The sequence below is a fragment of the Crotalus tigris genome, unplaced genomic scaffold, assembly GCF_016545835.1.
Source record: "Crotalus tigris isolate CLP2741 ecotype Arizona unplaced genomic scaffold, ASM1654583v1 scf7180000017568.12009008, whole genome shotgun sequence".
Taxonomy (NCBI): Eukaryota; Metazoa; Chordata; class Lepidosauria; order Squamata; family Viperidae; genus Crotalus; species Crotalus tigris.
Window position 1 is genome coordinate 5,225,113 of NW_024096478.1, and position 23,238 is coordinate 5,248,350.

At 34.7% G+C, this 23,238-nt stretch overlaps 1 protein-coding gene across 1 annotated transcript in view; it reads right to left on the reverse strand.

Moving 5' to 3' along the window:
* Positions 1 to 1,336: 1,336 nt before the first annotated feature.
* Positions 1,337 to 23,238, reverse strand: part of CREBRF (CREB3 regulatory factor) — a 28,431-nt gene continuing 6,529 nt past the window's right edge. Inside the window, exons 2-9 of the mRNA XM_039352104.1 lie at positions 16,938 to 17,133; positions 16,155 to 16,280; positions 14,062 to 15,115; positions 12,171 to 12,365; positions 10,838 to 11,027; positions 9,775 to 9,848; positions 8,961 to 9,083; positions 1,337 to 7,158 (exon numbers count right to left, since the gene is read on the reverse strand). Of these exons, the coding sequence (XP_039208038.1) occupies positions 7,043 to 7,158; positions 8,961 to 9,083; positions 9,775 to 9,848; positions 10,838 to 11,027; positions 12,171 to 12,365; positions 14,062 to 15,115; positions 16,155 to 16,280; positions 16,938 to 17,051 (1,992 nt within the window). The 5' untranslated portion in view covers positions 17,052 to 17,133 and the 3' untranslated portion in view covers positions 1,337 to 7,042. The remainder of the gene's footprint in view (positions 7,159 to 8,960; positions 9,084 to 9,774; positions 9,849 to 10,837; positions 11,028 to 12,170; positions 12,366 to 14,061; positions 15,116 to 16,154; positions 16,281 to 16,937; positions 17,134 to 23,238) is intronic.

Genomic DNA, 23,238 nt, shown 5'->3' on the forward strand with positions numbered 1-23,238 from the left:
GGAGAATTTCTCAGGGGTATGTTATGAGTGGGTATGAAAGTAGGAATCCACAGATTGATTGGTGTTACCAATCCCAGAGTTGAATTTTGAGGATGGACACAATTATAGAGAAAAAAATTGATTTACTGATTATTGACTATCCTAGAGACAAAGGCAGGCCTAAAGAGAGGAGGGATTACAGTCTGTTTCATGCAAATTTGACAGTGGTGGGATTCAAATATGTAAACAACCAGTTCTCTGTGTGGATGCCGCTTCCAGAAGTCCATTCTGGGTGTGGGCAGCAAAAAATTAGCTACCAGTTCTGCCAAAGTGGTGTGAACGGGCTGAATCCCACCACTGAAATTAGAGTATAAGGTTGTATTCAACAACATAGTGGTTGATTGAATATAAGACATCATGTGCCTAGTGAGAAAAGTTAAGCTATTGGGATTAACTATGAGATAAAGGGACAGGACTACAAAAACGAGAGGTTGAAAGAAAAGCAGTTTATAAATATAGTTTCTTCCTTTGCTTTCCCAGAGCTCTGCTTACCTCTGAGCATTTCTTGGTCTTCTGAATGTTATATGGCTGAACTGACAATTTAGTTTCCTTAGAAAGATGCATCTGAGTTAGGGGCTTTTAGCTCTCCACCAAATCATCCTTAAGTAGCTCTCCCAATTGTCAGATGGACAGCCATACTAATCTGTGACTGAGATCACATATTACACAGTCATGATTTGGTTTACTAAACATATCACAACTATATGGGATTACATAAGCCACAAACTACTATGTATAAGTTATAATAATTAGTTTGATGTTTCTATGAGGTGGTCCCATAGATACTGATCTCCACAGCTGCCAATCATGGCATTGGTCAACTGAAATTTTTACATAACACTTTTTAGTAAGAAAAAGTAGTAAGAAGTAAGTAAGAAAAAGTGTAGTCCAACCCTAACGTGCAGCATTCCTGACTCATAGTAAAGAAAATATCAATCACTTTTGACATACTTTGGCTTATAATGTGGAACTGAAGACCAGATTTAAGGTTCACTCATGCTCTTCTATGGAAGATAGGATCTCTACTCCAGATTATTTTGTAAACTTTACTGTTGCCCACATTCCATAAAGTAGGAGATACGTGCAATATACCAAAACATATTCAGAATGTCTTTTTTTGGCTGTCTCTCTCTCTCTCTCTCTCTCTGTGTGTGTGTGTGTTCATCTGTGTAAGCAATATATGTTCATGAGAAGGGCAACCATTTTAATATAGATGTACTAAGGATACTAAAGAAAAAAAGCCCAGAATCCTGACAGCAATCTACAGGTTAAAAATCACAGACATAAACACACTAAATGTACTACAATGTCAGAACTTCTCTTCACAATTTATTTTCAATTACAAAGGATGTTGCATACATTGATGAGTCTGTATGTGACTAGAAATGCTCGGGCTCAAGGATGACAGAAAAAAAACAATATTTTGTGTCTTTTTTTAAAAAAAGGAAAAATACACAACATTAAACATTATAAAAGTTGCAAACAGATCATGCTTTGAACAAGATATTTTTTTCTAAACAAAGACAAGACCTTCAATACATTTCTCTGAGCTCCAGCTGGAAATGGACCACAGAACATTATAACAGCATTACAAACATAACCCTGGTAGAGGAAAATCACAATAGTTTTTAATGTACTATTTTTACTTTTCAAAAACTTTGCTGTGTTTGCATATACTATCAGATTTGCTCCCCAATCTTAAACAGGTTTACAGAGGCATCCCATGATACAGTGAAATCTACTTCCAAGTAAGAATGCTTAAGGCTGCAGCCCTAATTCTTAATCAGATTTTCAGTATATTTAAGGAAAGACGACTTAATTTGTAGAATATACTACAGTAACCAATACTAAATGTTTTGTTCTTTTGAGAACAGTATTGCAGCAGCAGAAATTTCCATTATTTTTAGAAGCTAGAAATGATTTTTTGAAAAGTTGTTGAAGTTAGAAATAACTTCAAGCTTTCATGTTGAAACTTCCATGGCTAGCACACATTTGAATAGGAATTTAAGGCAGATCCAATGAAATCAACGGGAAATCAAAATAATGTACTTTTAACACTTAAGAAATAGATATTTAAAGTCTTTTATAGCCCATTAAATGTTAAAATCATATTTAAAAGAAATATATGTTTAATACAGGAAAAATACCAACAATATCTGGATGAACTAAACTAGAAACTTCATACCTAGAGGCAATTCAGAGCATTGGGATGAGGTATGACCTTTATACCACTGGAGATACTAAGTTAATTCCTGATGAAATGGTAGTCTAGAAGATTCTCTGACCTAATATAACATATTTTTTTCTTTTTTACTTAGGTTTAATTTAGGCTTAAACTTTCTATTTTAGAAAAAGTTAAGGCTACAGCCCTATATGCAACAGTGTAGTAAATTCCATGTAAAATGGGGTATTTTTAAGGATGTTTGCTTAGGATTAGGGAGTGACCAGTATGTTCTTGTGGAAGTTCCTAACATCTTAAGAGGCTAAGCATTTCACTGCATGAACACTATCACCCAAAATAATGGAGGAAAATTAAAGAGTATACCTCTGAGATCCAATCGTTAGAATGCTTTGAAGGAAGTGTGTGCTAAAGTGCCATTTGTCAAAGCATCCAGTTTTACTCTGGAAATAGCCTAAGTATTATTGTGGTAATGCCCTTACATGCCATGATTTATTACGGTAATTAAAGAGATTGGATTAGTAATTGACTGAAATATAATTTGCTCAATCCCTCAGGTAAAAACAAAATAAAAATAAAAAGCTGAAGACACTGCATTTTAGTGCAGTAATCAATTATACAAAATAGAGCTTTCCATCTGATAGCAGACTAAAATACATGATTTTACACCTAAAGCCTTACTTTAAAAAAAAGAAGGAAACTATGAGTAGACAGGAGTGAAATTCAGGCCTTAAGGCCTAAACGTTTGTACAATGTTTTGTGACTATGCCTCAACAGAATTCAATAGGAAGACTGCTAAAGGTCAAGGAACAGACTGGCTATGCTATTTGTGCTGAAGGCAACTTGTAAGAAAACCCATGAAAAACAAGTAGGAGATTATTAACGTTTTAAAACTAGTCATATTTATAAGACTTACATAAGAGAAACCATACATCAGTTATTGACATCTGTGAATAAACAAGCAGATTTATTAACAAAGGCAAACATCAGAAAAGTGGTACAGACTTAAGTGAAACTCACACTGACAGTACGGTATTTGAGAAATGTCTGTTGCTTTTAAGTTTAAGAGATCTTTAATCTGTTATAGAAGTTTTTGCTCTTTCTCCAGTACATTTCAACCTGAATTTAAAAATAAATTACCAACCAGACTAGTGAAGTATGTATATCTTTGCCCAAGTCCTACAACAGTTTCACTGTTTTCACTGATGCCACAGTAGCATGGAAAGAACCAGTTCTCAACTAGTCAGAAGACTAGTAGTATTAATGAGCCCCAGAAAATTAAATACCAAGATTTGCTCAATAAAAGAGGCAGAGAAGCTGTTGTTAAGAGATGTAGTGGAATTATTATAAAAATCCTGTTTTCCAAGACCACTAAAAATTGGTCAACCTATGCCGGTACAAACTATTAATATAATTTTAAATCAGATCTATTTGAAGTTCCTTTATTATGCTTTAATTGTTTGCTTCTAAAAGGGTTTAAGGAATCCTGGGGAATGAAAAATAAACTTGGTTCTAATATACAAGTAAGGCACAATATAAAGCCACATCATAATCTGTCAATGGAGTAAGTGGATAAAGGACAAGAACCATACACGGTACAGAGTAAGTAGTTCATCATAGCCATTCAAAAGTAGAAGTGTGGCACTCAGTTTCAGTCTGACAATATTTTTAGCAAGAGCACGCTTTCAATGGAAATGAACTCTAAAATATCCAGTGTATGAAAGAGAATTTAGGAATTTAAAAATAAAAATAAAAATGGATAATTGCTTTTGAGGGACATTAGAATATCCACAACATCTAGGCTTAGAAAATGACCAAAGTCTTCAATAAGATCCACATTCCATGTATGAAGTTTGAAAACCTTTAGAACTCTTCTAAAGATAATCAGCCAAAAATGCATGCCACAATTTTCCCAAACAAAACATGAATATTTGGGTGTTTAAAAATCTTTGTGATAATTATACACTAAACGTATATTTAATGACACTAGAGGAAGCAGATTGTTACTGGCATTAAAAGTACAACCATTTCTAGACTGTTTTAAATGCCACAGAGTCTCCTGGTTAAAATGTAAAGCTGCACAGCTTGCCTATGTCATCTTTACAGTAAGATTAAACCAGCAAAGGTCTTAACTTTACTCTACATTTTACTGCCAGGTTTTATTTAGATCAAGTATCGCTGCAGCATTCTGACCAGCCCAGAGTTAGCAGCAAATGGCAGGAATCATATAAAATGCAATATCTTTTTTTCTTTTTTAAACAAAGTGCTTTTCTAAGATATACATACATATATAAATAGATACAAAATAAAGTGTCACCATTAAAAAGCTCAACTATTTAAAAGCTTTTTGACTATAACTTAATACATAGAAAACACTGAAATGCAAGGGTATGGAATCCACTAAAAGGGTTCAAAGTCTTTTTTCTTTAATTGCTAGAACAAAATCATACCAGTTTTCAGACATGCACGCACACACACGCACACGCACACGCACACATACAAGCTGCAAAAGCAGTATTAGCTCAGAGAAGACTGAGCTACAAAGGGGATATCATATCTTACTGTCAGTATATCTTGCTAAATAAGTCCTGATTAGAAAACAGCTGTATTGTATTGTAGAATGTATCTTTTCCATGCTATTCTAATCCAGAGTTAGAATCTTAGCATGAACGGTATTTAAATGCCATTTACCAATAAAACTCAACACTATTCCAGTATAGCACGGTAGATGGATATAAAATACTCAGAAGACAAAAGCTCCACAACAAGTGTTAAGTCAGGCACATTACTGAGCTGCCAGTGTTATTACGGCTGCAGTTTATCTTAAAAATCCTGCTCCATCAGGACATGCAAATTTCTGCTGACGTCTTACAAATACTTCCAATGTTTTTTTAAAAAAATAAATGGCAATAAACAGTGATTTGAGAGACATAAAAAGAAAAAAGCTGTAAGATGGTACAACTCTGTAGTGGTATATTGGCATTTTCCAATCTTTCAAACTTAAAAAAAATGAGTATTAGGTTCCATTTAGGAATAATCCACTGAAGATGCAACAACTGCATTACAGAATGTATGTAAAGAATTGGGAGGTGGGGGAAATCCATGAGCTTTTTGCATTTTCTTGGAGCTACATCTAAATTATTTGGTATTTTAGTAAACAGTGTTACGTAGTCATCTATATCAAAAAAGGGGGAAGAAAGGCAATCATGAAGCCATATAATGATCCTGTCTTAACATAAATAATTCTCTCCTTAAGAGATAAAGCTTTTCATTGGTACTTTAACACTGACTAAAAGCAAACTCTCGTGAGGCAAACTGCACACACATTTGTATTCCCCCAATCATAGAAACTATGAATTAACAATAAGTCACGTATAAGTTTGAAGAAGCTAGTTCAAATATCTGTACAAAAATATAAAATCTAGAAATTCTTTTTTTTTTTCGCCTGTGTTGATTCTTGGAAACATCACATGCACAATAATACAATTGGAAAAGTGGCAACTAAGGAATTAAATATTTGTAGCTTTTTTTTTACATATATACATATTACAATAAAAATAATTTTATTTTGGTTGGTTGGAAGTATACTACAAGCTAAATTTTCTAATTCCCAAAATTGAAATCTGTTTTATCAATAGCGTACTAAAATCCAAATATATTAAAATTTCTACGATAAGTGCAGAAAACAAAAAAGGTTTTACAGTCTTCTAGATGGCCAATTTATCTACTATGAACAAACTAGAGGATCAGCAAAATAATAATGTATGAAAGCTCCTTCTGTAGATAATTGGACCCAAAGAGAGAAAGAAATTCACAGTTCAGTAAGATCCCTAACCCTGACCTTTAAGTTATTTTTCTTTTTATACATTCAGTACAGTATCATGTAAGCTGTGCAAAACTTTACTTAAACTGGCAGTTTGCCATTTCAGTTGCATTTGTCTTTGGTACAAAAATAAACAATCGCATTAATGTGCAAGTATTTGTTTTCTTCCGGCCAAGTACCGAAAATTATTTTTCTAGAGCCATCTTTTATACAATACACAGACTCTGTGGCATATCTACATTTTCAACATATTCCTATATACATTCAAAAATTTGTAAGAGGTGGAACAAATACATTAAAACCCACGAAACCATCTATATATCTTCTCTCCCATAGGAGTTTCTTTATCCTACAAAATTTGTACTATTCCATGTTTATTCTTCCCCTTCCCTCCCTCCCTATTCAATACAAGGCACAAAGAGTATACGTTATTTCTTACTTGCACAGACATTTAAATACCGTATCAAGCTCAGAAAATTATATTTTTTTATATGGCACACTAGCTTTATTGCTAAGTGTGCTATTTACAAGTTAGGTTACAAAGAAAACTTATTGTTTAATTTAGAAGAAAAAAGCAACAATTTTTGAAAAAAAAATCCTTGAGTTTACATTTTTTTTTTAAACTTAGAGCATAAACCTGCCAAAATGTTTGGCATTTTACTAATTTTTTCTTTGCAAAAAACATATTTTGCTCCTACATAAGTTATATAATCTGGTCCTAGATAAACTTAATTTTAAAATAAACATGTAGCCATTACATTTATGCCAGAAGCAGATTTAGATCTACAAGGTTTATGCCTCAAAATGCCATTAAGCATTTTATATCATGCTTTCACTTACCATACTACATTGTTATAAAAACAAAATAAAAAAATAATGGAACTGAAAATTGTGTTTTATACAGCACTAAACTCACATGCAGACCAGAATTAATTCTACAATGTAGTAGTTCATGATGCAGGCAGAGCTCTGATCAGTGTGACGGGATAAAATGATGTCTGTTAAATTTTTGATGTTGGTATTCGCAGCCCAACAAGTCCTCCTGTAGGATTTCCTTCTGCTGTTTTTTCTAAAACCTGGTTTACAAATTCTGAAGTTTGTCCAGATACTGGCTGTCCTAGAAAAATGAGTAAAAACACATCTTCAGAATATTATTAAGAATTTATCTGTACCTTGTTCTTTAATCCTTACAGTGTTAATAAGATCAAACATATTTTCATATAAAGTATGTGAAATCTGATTCCACTCACCCGGAATAGTCTAAAAAAATGGCCGATGAACAACAACAAGCTGAATATGTACATGTAATACATGATAAACCTGGGTAGTCAGCAACATTGCAGAGAAGAATACAGAAGAAGCTGACTATAGTTGTTAGGTAACTTGAGGATAGTTTAGTCAATAATGAGGTCAGATAAATCTCAGTGTAGTACGCACTGTTTATAACCTTTAAATCTATGTGTAGCACTGTGCATACAATCTTTTATTAGGAAATCATAATCTACGTCAGAGCAAGCAGCTACATTCAAAGTAGCAAGTAGCTATATACAAGGCAAAACAAAAAGCAGCCTTTTTGTTTTGCCTGGTATATATCCAACCCTAACACAAACATAAGCAAGTAAAAAAGTAAATTATGAGACCACTCTACAGAGAGGGAGCTTAACTTTGGTGTCATCTAACCATTTTTGTTTAAATTAAAACCAGTACATTATGGGCATTCTCTCTCTCACAGTGTATACAAATGTAAGTGACAAAAGAGGGAAATAAGATTTTTAAGACTGGTAATTGTTGAGCTCTTGGATGAAAGGGAAGATGCACATCAAATAAATAAGGGTAAAAGATGACATGGTACCTGAGCCACCAGATCTGAGTTCAGTTTGAATCTTTTGGGCTTCAAAAAATGGACAGAGTCCTTACGACTATGAGCTCAACCATCTGCTCTTTAGATCTGGCTTGTCAAAGCAGCCGGGTATGTGTGTCTTATAATTGGGTTCTAGCAGTGGAATGAGGGTCTGGATGGGGAACAACAGGCTTACCTGAACCCTAGCAAAACTGAGTCACTTTGAGTTTGGTGTCTGCTAGTCCTAGAATTTTGCCTTTGTAGCTTCATGCTGTGACCAGTTACATCCATTCATGGATCATGCAAGGGGAGGTAGTGCTCAGAATTACTCATGCCCTAATTACTTCCAGATTGGCTTACTGTAATGAACCTATACATGGGACTACCCTTGAAGAGTATCCAGAAGCTTCAGCTGGTGCAAAGTGCAGTACCACGAGCAGTTATGTGTATTTCTAAAATAAATATTACATATCTGCTCTGTGAGCTGCATTGTTGCCAGTGTGCTTTCGGGTCCAATTCAAGATGCTGTATTTTGATCTTTAAAACTCTTTATGACGTGGGGCCAGGTTATTTGAGGGACTGCCTCTACCAATTACATCTGCTCATCCCATCAAATCTGGCAAGTGAGACATGCTGCATGTTCCGTTACTCAGGAAACTATATTTGGCAGGCCTGAGGCAGCAAGCCTTCTCTGCTAGGGCTCCCACCTTATGGAATGTTCTTCCCCCTGAAGCGATTCAGCTCCATCCCGTCTTTATTTTCTGGAAGTCCCTCAAGACCTGGCTTTATCATCAGGTCTAGGGGTCTCAAGGAACCAGTGAGATTTTGAGATGGCTCCATTGCTAAATGGATCTCTCTTGTGTGTATGTGTTTTTATGGCTATGCTTGACATGTTTATTGTTCTAATACTTTTTCTGCTGTATGCCACCCAGAGCCCCCTTTTATGAGATGGATGGCCATATACATTTCATAAATTAAATAAATAAAACTAGTATTTTCAAAATTTAGAAATACTAAGCAGGAGCCCTATTTTTATTTTTTACTGCTTACAAATAGTACTATATTTGTTGTTCACTTACCAAGAGTGTCTTTAATAAGTACATCAAGCTTCTGACTCATATTTGTTACTCTCTCATCTTTAGGACTCTGCACTCTGTTCACAATTTCTTGTTTGATAGAATTGATCACAAATAGTAGGTTATCTGCAAAAGAGATCAAGCAACAATATAAGTCCACCCTACTGTAATTTTTTCTGAAAAAGAAGAATACATCTGTTAGGTAAAAGCAATTTTATTGCTTCCACTTTTCCACCTGAAATGTCCATATTGATATAAAATAACTAATAAAACTACATTAATACTGAAGACAGCTCATAAAAAGTAATACAGAAAAAAAAGATAGACTAAAGATTGAAAGGTAGAAAAAAACATTTAAAGAAAAAAATATTTGGATCTAACAAACAAATGGATGCCAGACAAAACTCTATGGGACACCCTAAACTACAATACCCCCTTCTCCCTAGTTTCCCATCAAGCAATGTGGCAAACATTTCAGATGGTTAAATCTTTTAACGTCCTTACAAAACTCCAATAGCTTTACTGAATAACTTGTGAATTACCCATCTAGACCAGCTTTCAGTTAATTATTATCATACTTCAAAATGGATAGTTTCATCAATCAGCATACTTAAAAGATTTAGTCAGGTACCCTAATATTGATAAATTGAAACTGATTACATGTACCGTATTTTCCAGCGTATAAGACGACTTTCTAAAGCATGCAAATCGGCTCCGAAGTCGGGGGTCGTCTTATACGCCGAGTCGTCTTATACGCCGGAAATTACAGTAGTACTTTCAAGTGCAAGACAAATTTTTTCCTTCTATAAAAGCTTACCATATTCAGTATTGAGTCCCCAAAGTTTAACTTTGTTGGCTTCATACTGAGCTTTCTTTTTCAGTCGGCAAGCCCTGTGATATTGAAAAGGAAAAGAATTGAAGGTGAGATATTGATGTTATCAAGCAGTACCCAGACTATAATTCCTGATTCCAGCTTTCATTTCTCCTTTCCCCAACAAAAGGATTTCTCTGTGATTATTTATTTATTAAACATATTTCTATCCCATCACAATCAAGAGACTCTAAGACGGGGGTCCCCAACCCCCAGTCCGTGGACCTGTACCGGGCCGCGGCACGCCAGCAACCGGTCTGCACAAACAAGCAAAGACCCATCCGCAGGCAGCACACAAAACCACGCTCCCTCTGGACTGGGGAAAAACTTCTCTCTACAAAACCGGTCCCTGGTGCCCAAAAGGTTGGGGACCTCTGCTCTAAGGGGTTTACATGGAGCAAATAATATAGTGTAAAAGGTGTACAGTACAATCTTAAAAACCGACAGTCATAAATAGGAATAAAAAAATTGACATTAAAGCAAAAATGATACTATAAAAATAAAAAACAATCGGCAACATCTTACCGTCCCAGAATATTACAAGTTTCAGCAATACAATTAAATGTAAGCATTCTGGCTATACATAGCAGGCAATTATGATCAAGCATTCTTCCAATGGGCTGTGAGAGGTGTAAGGCAAGACATAAGGGAGAATTCTAATTAAGGGAGTAAGGAAGACTTTAATGCTCTCAGTCACCATGAATTGGGCTGCCATATAAATTTGTTAAATAAACAAATGAAACAACTTTTTGCATATGATTAGACTTAAACTGTCAGATACAAAGCTGTCATTTATAGAATAGCTTTTTCAATGTACCAGTTTACAAATGCTTGTCAATAGGAATATAATAATTTATCAGATTTGTGTACTACCCAACAGTTAACTTGTATACTACCCAACTCGGGGGGGGGGGCTCACAATAAAATATATATAATACACACATGTATACACAAAAATAAACAGAACAAACAGAATTGCCAATGCTATATTTATTCAGGAAATTGTTACCTGGAGGCAAGTTTATTTTTTTCTTTTCTTGATCTTGGTCTTGCTGTTAAGGGAAGTTCACTGACAGGGGTCAAATCGCTAATTACTTTATTCAGTTTCCTAAGTTCATTTCCAATTTGTAGCAATTTTTTAGGATTAGGTGTCAGATCTTCTACATCAGTCCTTCGTGACTTTTTAACAGCATATTTTCCTATTTAAATATATACAGTCATAATCAATAGGTTGTAAAGTTACATTCAATTTGTAGATACGTATTTATGTTACAATGCTTATTGTATGTTATTTGCCAGCACTATAATACAAATAAGAAGTCTATATGGACTTTAAACAACCTACAAAACATCTTAGAAGTCACGGTAGGTAAAAATAAATAAATATCATGCTGCAGTTGCACGACGTATAGTCAGAAAATCAGTAATACATCTGTTTATTTTAGGTTATTATGCATTTAATTTAAAGCATTTTTGATAAATGATGTAACTAATGACAACGACTTTCATCAATGACATAATATTTTCATTTCTTTCACCAAGTCTAATGTCTACAAACACAAACTATTACAGGTAGTCCTTGAGTTACAACCTTTCATTTAGGGACCATTTGAAGTTACAACAACACTGAAAAAAATGACTGAAGACCCTTTTTCACACTACTGCAGCATCCCCATGGTCACATGATCAAAATTTGGACACTTGGCAACTGGCTCTTATTTACGAGAGTTGCGGTGTCCCAGGGTCCTATGCTCACTTTTTGCAACCTTCTGATAAGCAAAGTCAATGGGGAAGGCAGATTCACTTTACTGTGTTACTCACTTAACACTGCCATGATTCACTTAACAATTGTGGCAAGAAACGTTGTAAAATGGGCAAAACTCACTTAACTATTTCACTTAGCAACGGAAATTTTGAGCTCAATTGTAGTTCTAAGTTAAGGACTACCCATAATCCATTTCCTGCAAAGAGGAAGATGGGAACAAATTTCGCCAAAGTGTCACAAATGTAACCAAAAAATAGGGAAGAAATGTTTCCAAATTGCAAAAGCAAATTGTTTTATGACTCCTCCCTCTTCCCACCCCATCCAATGACTTCAATAAATCAATGGAACAGTGAATAAAAGCTGCATATTTTATTTAAAAGGAAGTTACCGTGAGGAAATTTTAGAATACTATCAACACATATCCATGCATATTTCAATACCTCCAAATCCCAACACAATGTTAACCCAACACATATTAAACAGATTTGAAATGCTTATAGATCTTTATTTAAATGATACAGGGAATTCTGGCAAACTTTAAGAAGCGTGCCATGCCCCTGTAAACAGTAGCTCTCACCATGATGTAATCCATTCTTCTGATACATGTTGCTTGGTAAGGTTTCACGATTCCACTCCGAAGGCCTTAACATTCTCTCCTGCTGTGATGGTGTCAATTGTTCACTATATTCCCAAAAATATCTTCGCTTGCCTCTCTTTCGACAAGATATTGCAGTCATTTCTTTCAAATCTTCTACAGAATCATTTTCAAAACCTAAACATTTATAAAGTTATACTTTTTTAGAGCTTGTCTGTAGCAAATGGACCAGAGATAGAAAGAAGAAAGTACATCAAAAGTAAGGGTAAAAAGGATTGGAGTAAAGGGAAAACGAGACTTTAAACTTTGACAATTTCTGGCAATGTTCAATTTTTATCTCCCAAAATTGCTGACAGAGAATTATCAGATGACCAATGGACAACACTGGGCTGATGGCATAGGTCTTTTCCAGAGCACCTCTAAACCAATTTTTTGTTAAGCAGAGCCAGGAGTTCTTTACTGAATTGTCTCTTCAACTGATGCTTTCTTCAAATCAGCATTCTACCTCTTTGATTTCAGAAAGTCAAAATGATCACTGATTCATTACAGATATACAGCGCACATTCAGTTACAGATAAAAGTTATCAACTGGAGTTAAAGTAATATTATATTGTATTACGTTATATTATATGCATGTAATTTTTTAGCTTCCATATTACTCTTTAAACGAATGGTCCCCAATATTCCTGGCTCCAGGGACCAATTTTTCACTCGCTCACCGCTTGTGCAGCCTGATTCCCAACAGTCCGTGGACTGAGAGTTGGCAACCCCTGCTTTAAACACAGAGTGAAATTTTACTATTCCAAATCATCCTAGATAGGCATTTTTCTAATCTCCTATTAAAATAGGCCACCTGGTTTCACACACCAGATGCTATTTTCCCCAGAGGTCATTTGCACTTGTGTCTGTTTATGCTCATAGGAAATGAATGTTAGATAGCTATTTATCCATGAATTATTTATATTAGGCTATGCAATAGAAAGAATAATAAATCACTTTATGGATAACAAGAAGCAGTGGCATTTATTCATTAGAATGATAAACACTATTTATGGAAAAATGTCTACATAGATCATCATAGAGCATGGCCATCAAATTTTCATAGAAAACCTTCAACATTTCCAAAACTACATCTCTAAATGGATGCTTGACAGACTGTTATATATATTGTTGATGATTTACAGCTTATTTTAAAAACAACCTACACTGTTGAGGGCCTCCCTCTTTGTGGGAGATGGGCAGTTTAGAAATATGAACTATAAACAAACAAACAAACAAACCGCATCAGTGCTGTACAAGACATGAAGTTACAATACTACATTGTTACAATCTAGACCAGCGATGGCAAACCTTTTAGAGACCAAGTGCCTAAACTGCAACCCAAAACCCACCTATGCATCGTCGGGTGCAGGGTGGATGTGGCCCCTTGGCTGGGTGTGGCCAATTGGGTGGGCGTGGCTGCAGTGGTAACAGCAGACTGGGTGGAACTAAAAAGTTCAATCAATCAATTCCAACTATGCAAGATCTTTTTTTTTTCTGCGAGAATTTGAAATTGGCTGTTTGAATCATTTTTTTTTTTTTCACATGGCAGCGGAGTCCTAAAGTGAAAAGATTTTATAAAACCCAGCTGAAGGCCTAGGACTGGGGCGACGGCGCGCGTGCCCAAAGAAAGGGCTCTGAGTGCCACCCGTGCCATAGGTTCGCCACCACTGATCTAGACTGTGCTTCCTTTGGTTACATTAAGCAAGAAATTATTTCACCTGGCTAAATACTCATTTTTGATTTTAGAATGTATAATGCTTTCAAGAACATCAAACATCTCCAGGAAGAGTGGTTTAAATAGTTTGTATCTAGATCATATGAGTTTAATTACCTGGTTCAGAGAATGTATCACTGATGTCATCATCTTTATCGTCCTCATAATCCTCCTCTTCATCATTTTCAGAGAGTTCGTGCTCACTTCCAAAGCCTTCATCATGATCTTCATCTTCCACCTCGTCATCTTCATCCTCATCAGGATCAGCATTGCCTGCATGATCAGCTGAGCCATCACTGACAAAAAGAGAATAATTATGCTCTTCTTTTTTCTGTGAAGGATCTGACACGGAAGTGCTAGCGGAGAGATTGCTCTTCTCAGCAATAAGTCCTGGAGTTTCCTGGGGTGGAGTGAGGAGCAGAGCCTGAGTCTCTTTAAAAGGCAATACAGGAGCACTGTGATTCTGAAGTGGGTCAATTCCTTTCTGCTCTTGTCTCTTTGCTACAGCTCCACAGTAGCAGGTGTTTTCTTTTGCAGCATCAGCATTTGCCTGGCTCATAGCGGACCTGTTCTGATGCACTGGATTTATCTTCACTTTTGCCTTTTTAACATAATCCTTACATTCAATGTGAATATTCACTTTCTCATTATTGTACATATTGGCCTTAACCATGATTTGTGTGCTTGAATTAGCCTTGCTTGCTTTCTGAGCAAACTCAGATAAAGGTGCTTCAGCCTGAGCAGTTTTTGAGGAGCAAACTGGGGCGGCTGCTCTTGTAATTTTCTTGGTTGGCAGAGAAGTTAATTGGGTTTGTTTTGCATTGAACAGCAACTCTGAATAGCATAGTGGATCTGAGACAGACTGAGAGTCCTCACTGTTGAGCTGAGCCAGAGTTGGAGTCTTACTTATTACCTCTTCATCTTGATACGGGCTTGAAAAATCATCAAGACCCAAATAATCCACCTCTTTTGTTCCCCAAATGTCACAGCTGGTTAGTTTTGTATACTTTGTTAAATCTTCACAGTAAGTATCCCACTGATCCCAATTAGCAGGGAAAGTCATTTCAGTATCCAGAATCTCAGTAAAAGTTTCTAAGTTCTCAAATTCTTTACAGTCCTCTAGAGAAAGGAGATTGTCCCTGGAACTCTGCTGGCAATCCATTCCTCTGTCCTATTAAAGTAAATATACATAAGCATATCAATAACAGTTCACGCATTTTCTATCCAGATTCTTACCCGTCAGCCAACTGAGACCAAAATAAATTAATAATTAATATTAGGTGCACCTTGAAGAACATATTGCACAAAGCAAGCTAAAGCAGTAATTCTAAAGTAAGTTGCATTCAATTCAGTGGGTTTACCAAATGAGCATACATAGTCCTATGCTGTATATCGGTTCTGAACATCTGAGGAGTCAACAATTCCTATGCTTATCTCAGTACTTACCTGCCATCAGTTCTAGTGTCTTATAGACTATTCCTCTCTTTAAGCTCAACAAGACATTGTCAATGACACTGAATGAATCAGAACCAGAGACAAAGTGGTAAGAATCCATTCTTTCACAAATTAATCCCATAACAGTCAGATTCTGAAGTGCTTTATTTTAATTATATATTAAATATATGAGAATATGTTTAAAACGGGCAGAAAACATCAGCCCAAACGATCAAAAGTCTGAATTAATCCTGTAATCAGGAAAGACTGTAAGTTTGGAATTATGAGATTTAGAAAAAAAGTGAATAAAAGCATATATAATATAATTTAAAAATGTATACATGACAGAGGTAACCAATAAGGCTTTTGGTCTGATCCAAAGGAATCTGCCCATGAATTTTTAGTATCCACCATATAGAAGTCTTAATACACCTACAATTACCTACACATATGCACACATTTTATATTATCCCATTATAATACAGGTGGTATGCTTAAGAAAAGCCAGAATTAAAATAATTATTACAGAAGTATAAAAATCAAGTTATATGCTATACATCTAACACATGGTAGATACATATATTTATAAAGTATTATTACATGATAATTTAATAGTTGTTTTAAACTACTTCAAGAGGAAGAAAAATGCAGAAATGGAACAAATTATCAAGAGAGGCTGTGGCACCTTTTATGATTTCAAAGAATAGCTTCACCTAAGTTTCTTTAGGAACAAGAAATATGCTTCATAAAATTAAAGACAAATGAATGTAGCTTACCAATTCATACATGAAATCTGGGTCAGAATTATTAGCCAATAGATCTGTGCTGATCAGAGTCTGTTCAGAAAACATGTGGCTTTGAAAGGCATCTCCAAATGGAGGGTCCATTCCACTCACACTAGGCTATAATAAATTAATATTAGTTTGGAATTTAAAACATCTCAATTTTATTATAAAATAAAACAAAAATATCAACCCTTCAAACATCCTAACTTCTTTTTTTTTCATTCTTACAATGCATCAGGAATAAACATTTGAACGTAACCTTTTAGCATTTTCTACATATAAATGTATTATGATTCTGGCTGATTTCCTGAGATGTGCTAAGTCAATTTGGTTGAGTTTGGTTTAGCATTTTTCCAAACCCACCATTATTTATATCTGTGAATCTATCCACTGTCATTCGTTCAATAAAAATGATTAAAACAAATGATGGGTTTGCAGAAGGTGTGACCTCAACATCTTTCTATCCTATCTACAATATCTGGAATTAAATAAAATGTATATTACAGCCATCTAAACTTCTTACTTTTATTGGTAATAAAAACTGTCCTCCTCTTCTCTTCTCTTTTCATAACATAATGGTCAGAAGAGGGAGCAAGTTCTACATGCCTTCTTCCATGTATTCCTGTTCTAAGCAATCCACCAAAGTACATTCTTTTGGGGAAGAATAATGATGATATGCTGGTAGGTACCAAATTAGATGCAGCTCTTTTAAGCTATTATTTTGCTTTTGAAACAGTATTAAAAATTGCTTAGATAAATGGATTGGACATTTACCTGAGGCATTTCCAGGCCCAGATCCTCCAAATTCAGTTCCAACTTTTTTACTTTCCTTGCTTGCAAATTCTGTTCCAGCTTTTTTCCCGGGTTAGTAGACAGCATATAACTCATACAATGGCTAGTTGCAGATTTTTTGCTAGGAAAATGTTTACTCTGATTACTTAGAATATTTTTTTCTCTGGGGAATTTCTGCCTGAAATGAAAAGAAAACCATTAAGTGATTTTACATTAAATGCATGCTTACATATATACCTGTTATTTTCCTTTAGGGTAAACGAAACCACAATCATAGAATCATTTTGGCTTTATTTATTCTTCACAACAGATCATGCGCTACCTAACACCTTTTTACCATGATCTGCCCCATGTTCCCTATTTTAGTTAGTAAACATGCTGCTAAAAACCCAAATTCACTCATTTCTTTAAACTGTTCACTATTGATGTACAACTTGCAATAATTTACTCCATTTTCCTCATCAAACCCAAGTATTTCAGTCCTCATTTTTTGCTGCAATTATTTTTAAATGCATCTCTTCTATTTTCTCTTTCTCTTCATCCTATCTTTTAATACTTCCTATTACGGTAACTAACTGCATATATTTCGGAGGCAATCTGTAAAACAATTCTGTTCCAAGCAGCTTCCATATAATATTATGTCCACTGGGATTGTGTTACGAGATTAATTTAATCTAATACTTTTTCCACATTGGACTTGTACTTTCTATTCCTCCAGTTTTTCATTTCCATTCTATCTCTTTCACATTTTCTCTTTTTATCTATTGTCATATTTAGTATCAACATTCTGAGTTAAGTTTGGAAACAAAGAAATGGTCTGTGCAGCTGTTTTAATATGTTTCCTTCATCTAGCTCTGCTCTGAAATACAAGTTTGTATTCAGAACATTTGCAATGACTGTTTCTCAATTGTTTTCAAAGACAGCCACGCACTGTATGTAAACTGAACAATGTGTTACCAGGATGTGGAATTGATCCAGGAATCCTCATTTCAATAAAATGAGTATCAAAGTACAAACAGAGAATGGAACTGCTTCAGCCTAATGTTAATATTCAGATGAATTATTTTAACATGGGCCAAATGTTTGTGCTTCTACAGTAACTGGTAGTTTCTATGCTATGTCACAAGAAAGTAAATGGTCCTATGGATTCACAGGAATTCATATTCATACACAAGAGAAGCTGCCTATTACGACTTTACAGAGACAATTATTTTGAGTTGTTTATGCATTCAGTCTTTGCTGATGATAGGCTATTTTGTCATTGTGAAAGAGAATATTTTAAGTTCTACTTGTACAATTATTCCTAATATAATAGAATTACTTTCAGATGGGCACATTATCCTGACTCATAAAAGCATAACCATCCCTTTTTATATTTTTTCAAATGTAAGAAAACATATATTTCCAAATGTAATTCAAATAAAATATGAAAATTATATTAATATGCATATCAAGTTTCCAGTTTGAATAGTTCCCATTCTAGTCTGTATTTGATTATGCAGAAGTAAATGATTAATCTATTGCTGCTATTATTTTAATGTTTTATTAGTTCCTGATTTTAACTTCATTTATCAGTGTTTTTAATATCCCACGTTATGATTGTGGTGTTTTTGTGAAGCCTTTATATTGTTCTACTATTGCTTATTACTGTTATTTTATGGTCTAAAATCTATTAAAATAAGCACCCAAAAGTTAAGCATATTAAAGCAGGATGACTACTTTACATACTAAGAACAATTTTACATTACAACAATTAGTGAAACATTAGCACGTTAGGATATGCCAGAATAAGGAAACAAAACAAATCCTAATAACTCTTATTTCTAATAAAAAATCTCCTTAGAGGCTATATAAAAAATCAGCCTTTTTGTAAAGAATTAAACTTTCTTAGAATTTCCATGTATAGCAGCTGCATTTTGATAAACTAATATTTAAGATTTGGCAGATTGTTGCAAGGTACCAACTAAGCTAAGCACATTCAGTCTACTGAACACAGCAGATAGCATTAGCAAAATAACATACAATGCTGTGCCACTTTCTACTAGGTTACAGAAATGACATTGTTCATTGGTGACTTTAGAAGCAAAGGCATCAATTAAATCAATTCACTGAACAAATATTTTAAGTTAAGTTGATATTAAACTTAATATTTTAAATTAAGTTCCTACAGTAAGGTAAAAAAAATACCTTACAGCTTTTGGCAAGATAAAAATAGCATATTCATGAATTAAAGCTGACTTCTATCGTTTTAATATTTTGTTTTGATTTATTCACACGTTTTACATGCTTTGTTGTCTCTCTTTGCAAGTGTAATAAAAGACTGTGTTTAAACTTAAGGATACTGCTGGTCAGTTTCAAAGTTTATATGAATGTGCTGGAATAATCAAATTTGGTTCCATGCAATAATAAACAAAAAACACAAGGATCATACCTGGTTCTGCCTATTTGCATCATCTACTGTTATTCTATAAATAATATTTATTTCATGAACATTTTAGAAATGAACAAATTGTTCATCCCGTATACTTATTGACATGAAAATTCTCTTTTGAAATATTTATGCAGGCCATGATATATATAACGATTATAACTAGAAGACTATAGAGGAATATAATCTAACTCACAACAGCTATCACTGAATGTCTTAAAACTATGTCTGCACCATAGTAAAATTGCAGTTTTCCTAGCTTTTTAAATAAATTAATCTTCATGTTACTATTTAACTGTTATTTAAAGGAAATCTGCCTTTATTGAACATTAAGTGCAACATAGTCATTTAAATTACTAAATATGCAAAGAATTAAACTTTGGATGGGTTTTGTAGAATCCTGTTAACTTGTGTAGATACAAATTATTAACATTGAAAAAGTTCTTAATCACAAGGATCCAGTTCAGTTAACTCAGGAGCACTACAAAGGCAGTGTATGTATATACTTATTTATTTATAGGTTAGTAATTAACACAGATTTTACAGCTGTAGATTTGGTTTAGATTTAATTCCAAAAAGATCCATTTAGATTTGGTTCCAAAATACAGCCATTGTCATCGTCAGTCATTCAGTCCTGTCCAACTCTTGGCCACTCTATGGAGCCGCACTCTTCATGCCCTCTGTCTCACACAGTCTTCTTTAGATCCACCATGGTCATGCCAGTGTCTTCCTTCCTTTACGGTGTTCAGCCAGCGGGTACTAGAGTGGCTCCTTCTCCTTTTTCTGCTGATCACTCCCAGCATGACTGACTTTTTAAGTGAGTCAGCTCTCACGACACGACCAAAGTATAACAGTCTTTGTTTGGCGATCTTGGCTTCAAGTGATATTTTTGGTCAGTGTCGGTCTAGGAATTCTTTGTTATTTTTGCAATTGATGGGACTTGTAATAGTTGCTTCCAGCACCACAGTTTAAAGATGTCCACTCTTCTCCTATCTGCCATTTTTAGAGCCCGGATTTTGCAACCATTAGTAGTAATTGGAAAAAAAAATTGTGTTAAATAATTTGCATTTGGTTGTGAGGCTGATATCTTTACTCTTTAAGATGTTTTCATGCCAGACATTGCAGTTCTTCCAAGTGCTATATGCCTTCTGATCTCAGGGCTGCAGAAACCAATTTGGTTGATTTTAAAGCCCAGCAAGATTAATTTCTTTATATTTTCAATGATCTCACTGTTAATCTAAATTCTGACCTGTGTGTTCTCTGCAGTTGTCATCATCTTGTTTTCTTGATGTTAAGGTACAGTCTAAATTTTTCACTTTCATCTTTGACTCTCAGGATTAGCCACTCCAAATCATTGTATCATCTGATATTGGAGGTTATTGATATTCATACCATTGATTTTAACCCCAATGGTAGATTCTCCAAATGTGCATTACTCATAACTATTTCTGTGTACATGTTCAATAGGATGGGTGACAGGATTCAACTTGTTGAGTGCCTTTTCCAATTCTGAACCATTTTGTGTCTTCATATTCCATTCCTATAGTGGCTACCTGATCAGAGTACAATGACCGAATGAGCTGGATATGGTGTGTTGATATACCAGTTCTTTGAGGCAATTCCAGAGCTTGTTGTCATGGTCAACACAGTCGAAGGCTTTTGCGTAGTCAATGAATACAGCACCTGTCTGAAACTGTGTCTCTTCTTGGACGGTGCAGCTGGCTCAAAGATGCCGGCCTTTAAAAAACAGACAGGCGCTATGTTCATAGTTCCTGAGCCCCCAGTTGCATCACCTAGAGGAGGATATAGGCTCCTGAGCAATACTGCATGTATTGCTTGTAATGTAAGAAAAAGAGAGCAACATCTGACTTTTTTTGCTATGAGGAAAAATGAAAGATATAGGTCATCATAATGTCCATTCACAATAATTATTGCAAGGAAAAATGAGCACAGATTTAAGTCTAAGTAGCATTCCATCATCCTTTGTTCTGACTACTCAAATCATCCTGCTTGCATCCTTTAAACTGCTTTAAGCAGCTGAACAGAGTAGCATCCTGAGGCATCTAATTTTTCAATTTGCTTTCTATTTTTGCCTTCAATGGAAAAGCAAAATTACAAACCACACATAGACTATTTAGTCTTGGAAAATGTTCTTTTTCTTTTTGAAATTTTAAAGGACTATGAGAATTCTTTGCTCAAAACAATAGGGTTTTTAAAAAAGAATAAGGAAGTCTTCATTTTTCTAGTTCCAGAGTTCTTGCTTCCTTCATTTATTTTAAAACTGACTTCCAGAAAATGGCCTTTCACACTCTTGAGAGTGGTATTTATGGAAAAAATTTTTTTTCCTGTGTACAGCTTGGTGTACAGAACACAACACAGACTTCAAATGTGCACACAAAAGTAATTTTCTCTGTTAATAACTTTGACAAACAACTTTGGCACTCATGACTATTATGCCAGATTATAAAAATTATGCTTTATGCTATGAATGTGTCCTTATGCATAATGTATACTGTATAGACCTTTTATTCAGAATGACAACATTGATTCTGCTTGTGCATAATACTACTATAGATCAATTATCATAGCTGACAATGAAAAGCTCCATTTATGCCTCCCTTTCTCAACTTGTGCAGGGTCCTTACTTTCATTATGACATAGTCTAGCTGCAGTGGCACAGAGAATCCCTGCATGTACAATTACAATTTCCTCAACAATACATCCAGTGAACAAGCATGACAAGAATCACCTAGTTAATTTCATGTTCAAGCAGAAATATTCCAATTATTTTTAAATCCTTCATAACTAAACTGAGGATTTATTGATAAGTAGCAGTCTGGAAAAGCACAGCTACAGTGTTTGTGAGATACAATCGCTGTGATAATACTCTGAAAAAACAGAAATGCTGTAGCAATAAAACTGTGCAGAAAGACTAATTGTGAATTTAGTCTTGTTCTAAGAAAAAGCAGTAGCCAGTTCCTCTAAAATATTTGGAAGTTGGGATAGAAAGCAAAATTGAAACATGATCTAAACATGATAGTACAGGTTTCTTTAAAAAAAAACACACTTGCACTTTAGTATCATTGACTTTAGTGACTTACCATCTATTTCTGCAGGCTTAATCAAGACATACCTAAGAAATGTAGCATCCATCAACTTAAGGGATCCAATATCACAGAGAAATGTTTAAAGGACTTTTCCCCCCAACCCAAATAACTCAAACTACTCTGTAAATTGTCTCTTGCCATCCAATTGTATCCTGCTGTATTGAAGAATCAATTTTTTGAGAAAAGCTCCAGTGCTACTGACATGGGCAGGTCAATGTAGTTTATTTGATTTGCCAATGCCATTTTCTGGTAATTTTCTATTTATTTTCCAGTTGAGCCTTCAGGTCTCAGATTTCGGGTGACTTACCATGCAAATACTAACCACATCTCACCCCATCAGCTTTTGCAAAATCAATTACTTAATGCTTAATAGATTCTCTTTTATGATCAGGATAGTAGCTTTGAGGATAAAGTATTAAAGAATAGGACAGAGCATTCCTCTTTCAGTTTTATGTAATTGACAATTCTGAGTGTTTCTTGAATTTTTAAAGTTCGCTTTGAGTTTACCGTTTCCTGTGTTCTACCCTGACCCTCTAATAAATCAGACCTAAAACAGAAGAAAAGTCAGAGCAAACTTAATGGAACACACATAAAACTCAGTACCTGCCCTAACTCTGTGGCTAAATTATGGCATTTTTAAAGTTATGATGCTTTATTGAATTTGCATACCAACAAGCCTGTTTGAAGTAATTTGAAATAAAATTACAAATTGCTTGTAAGTTTGGAACCCAACATTTATAATTTAATA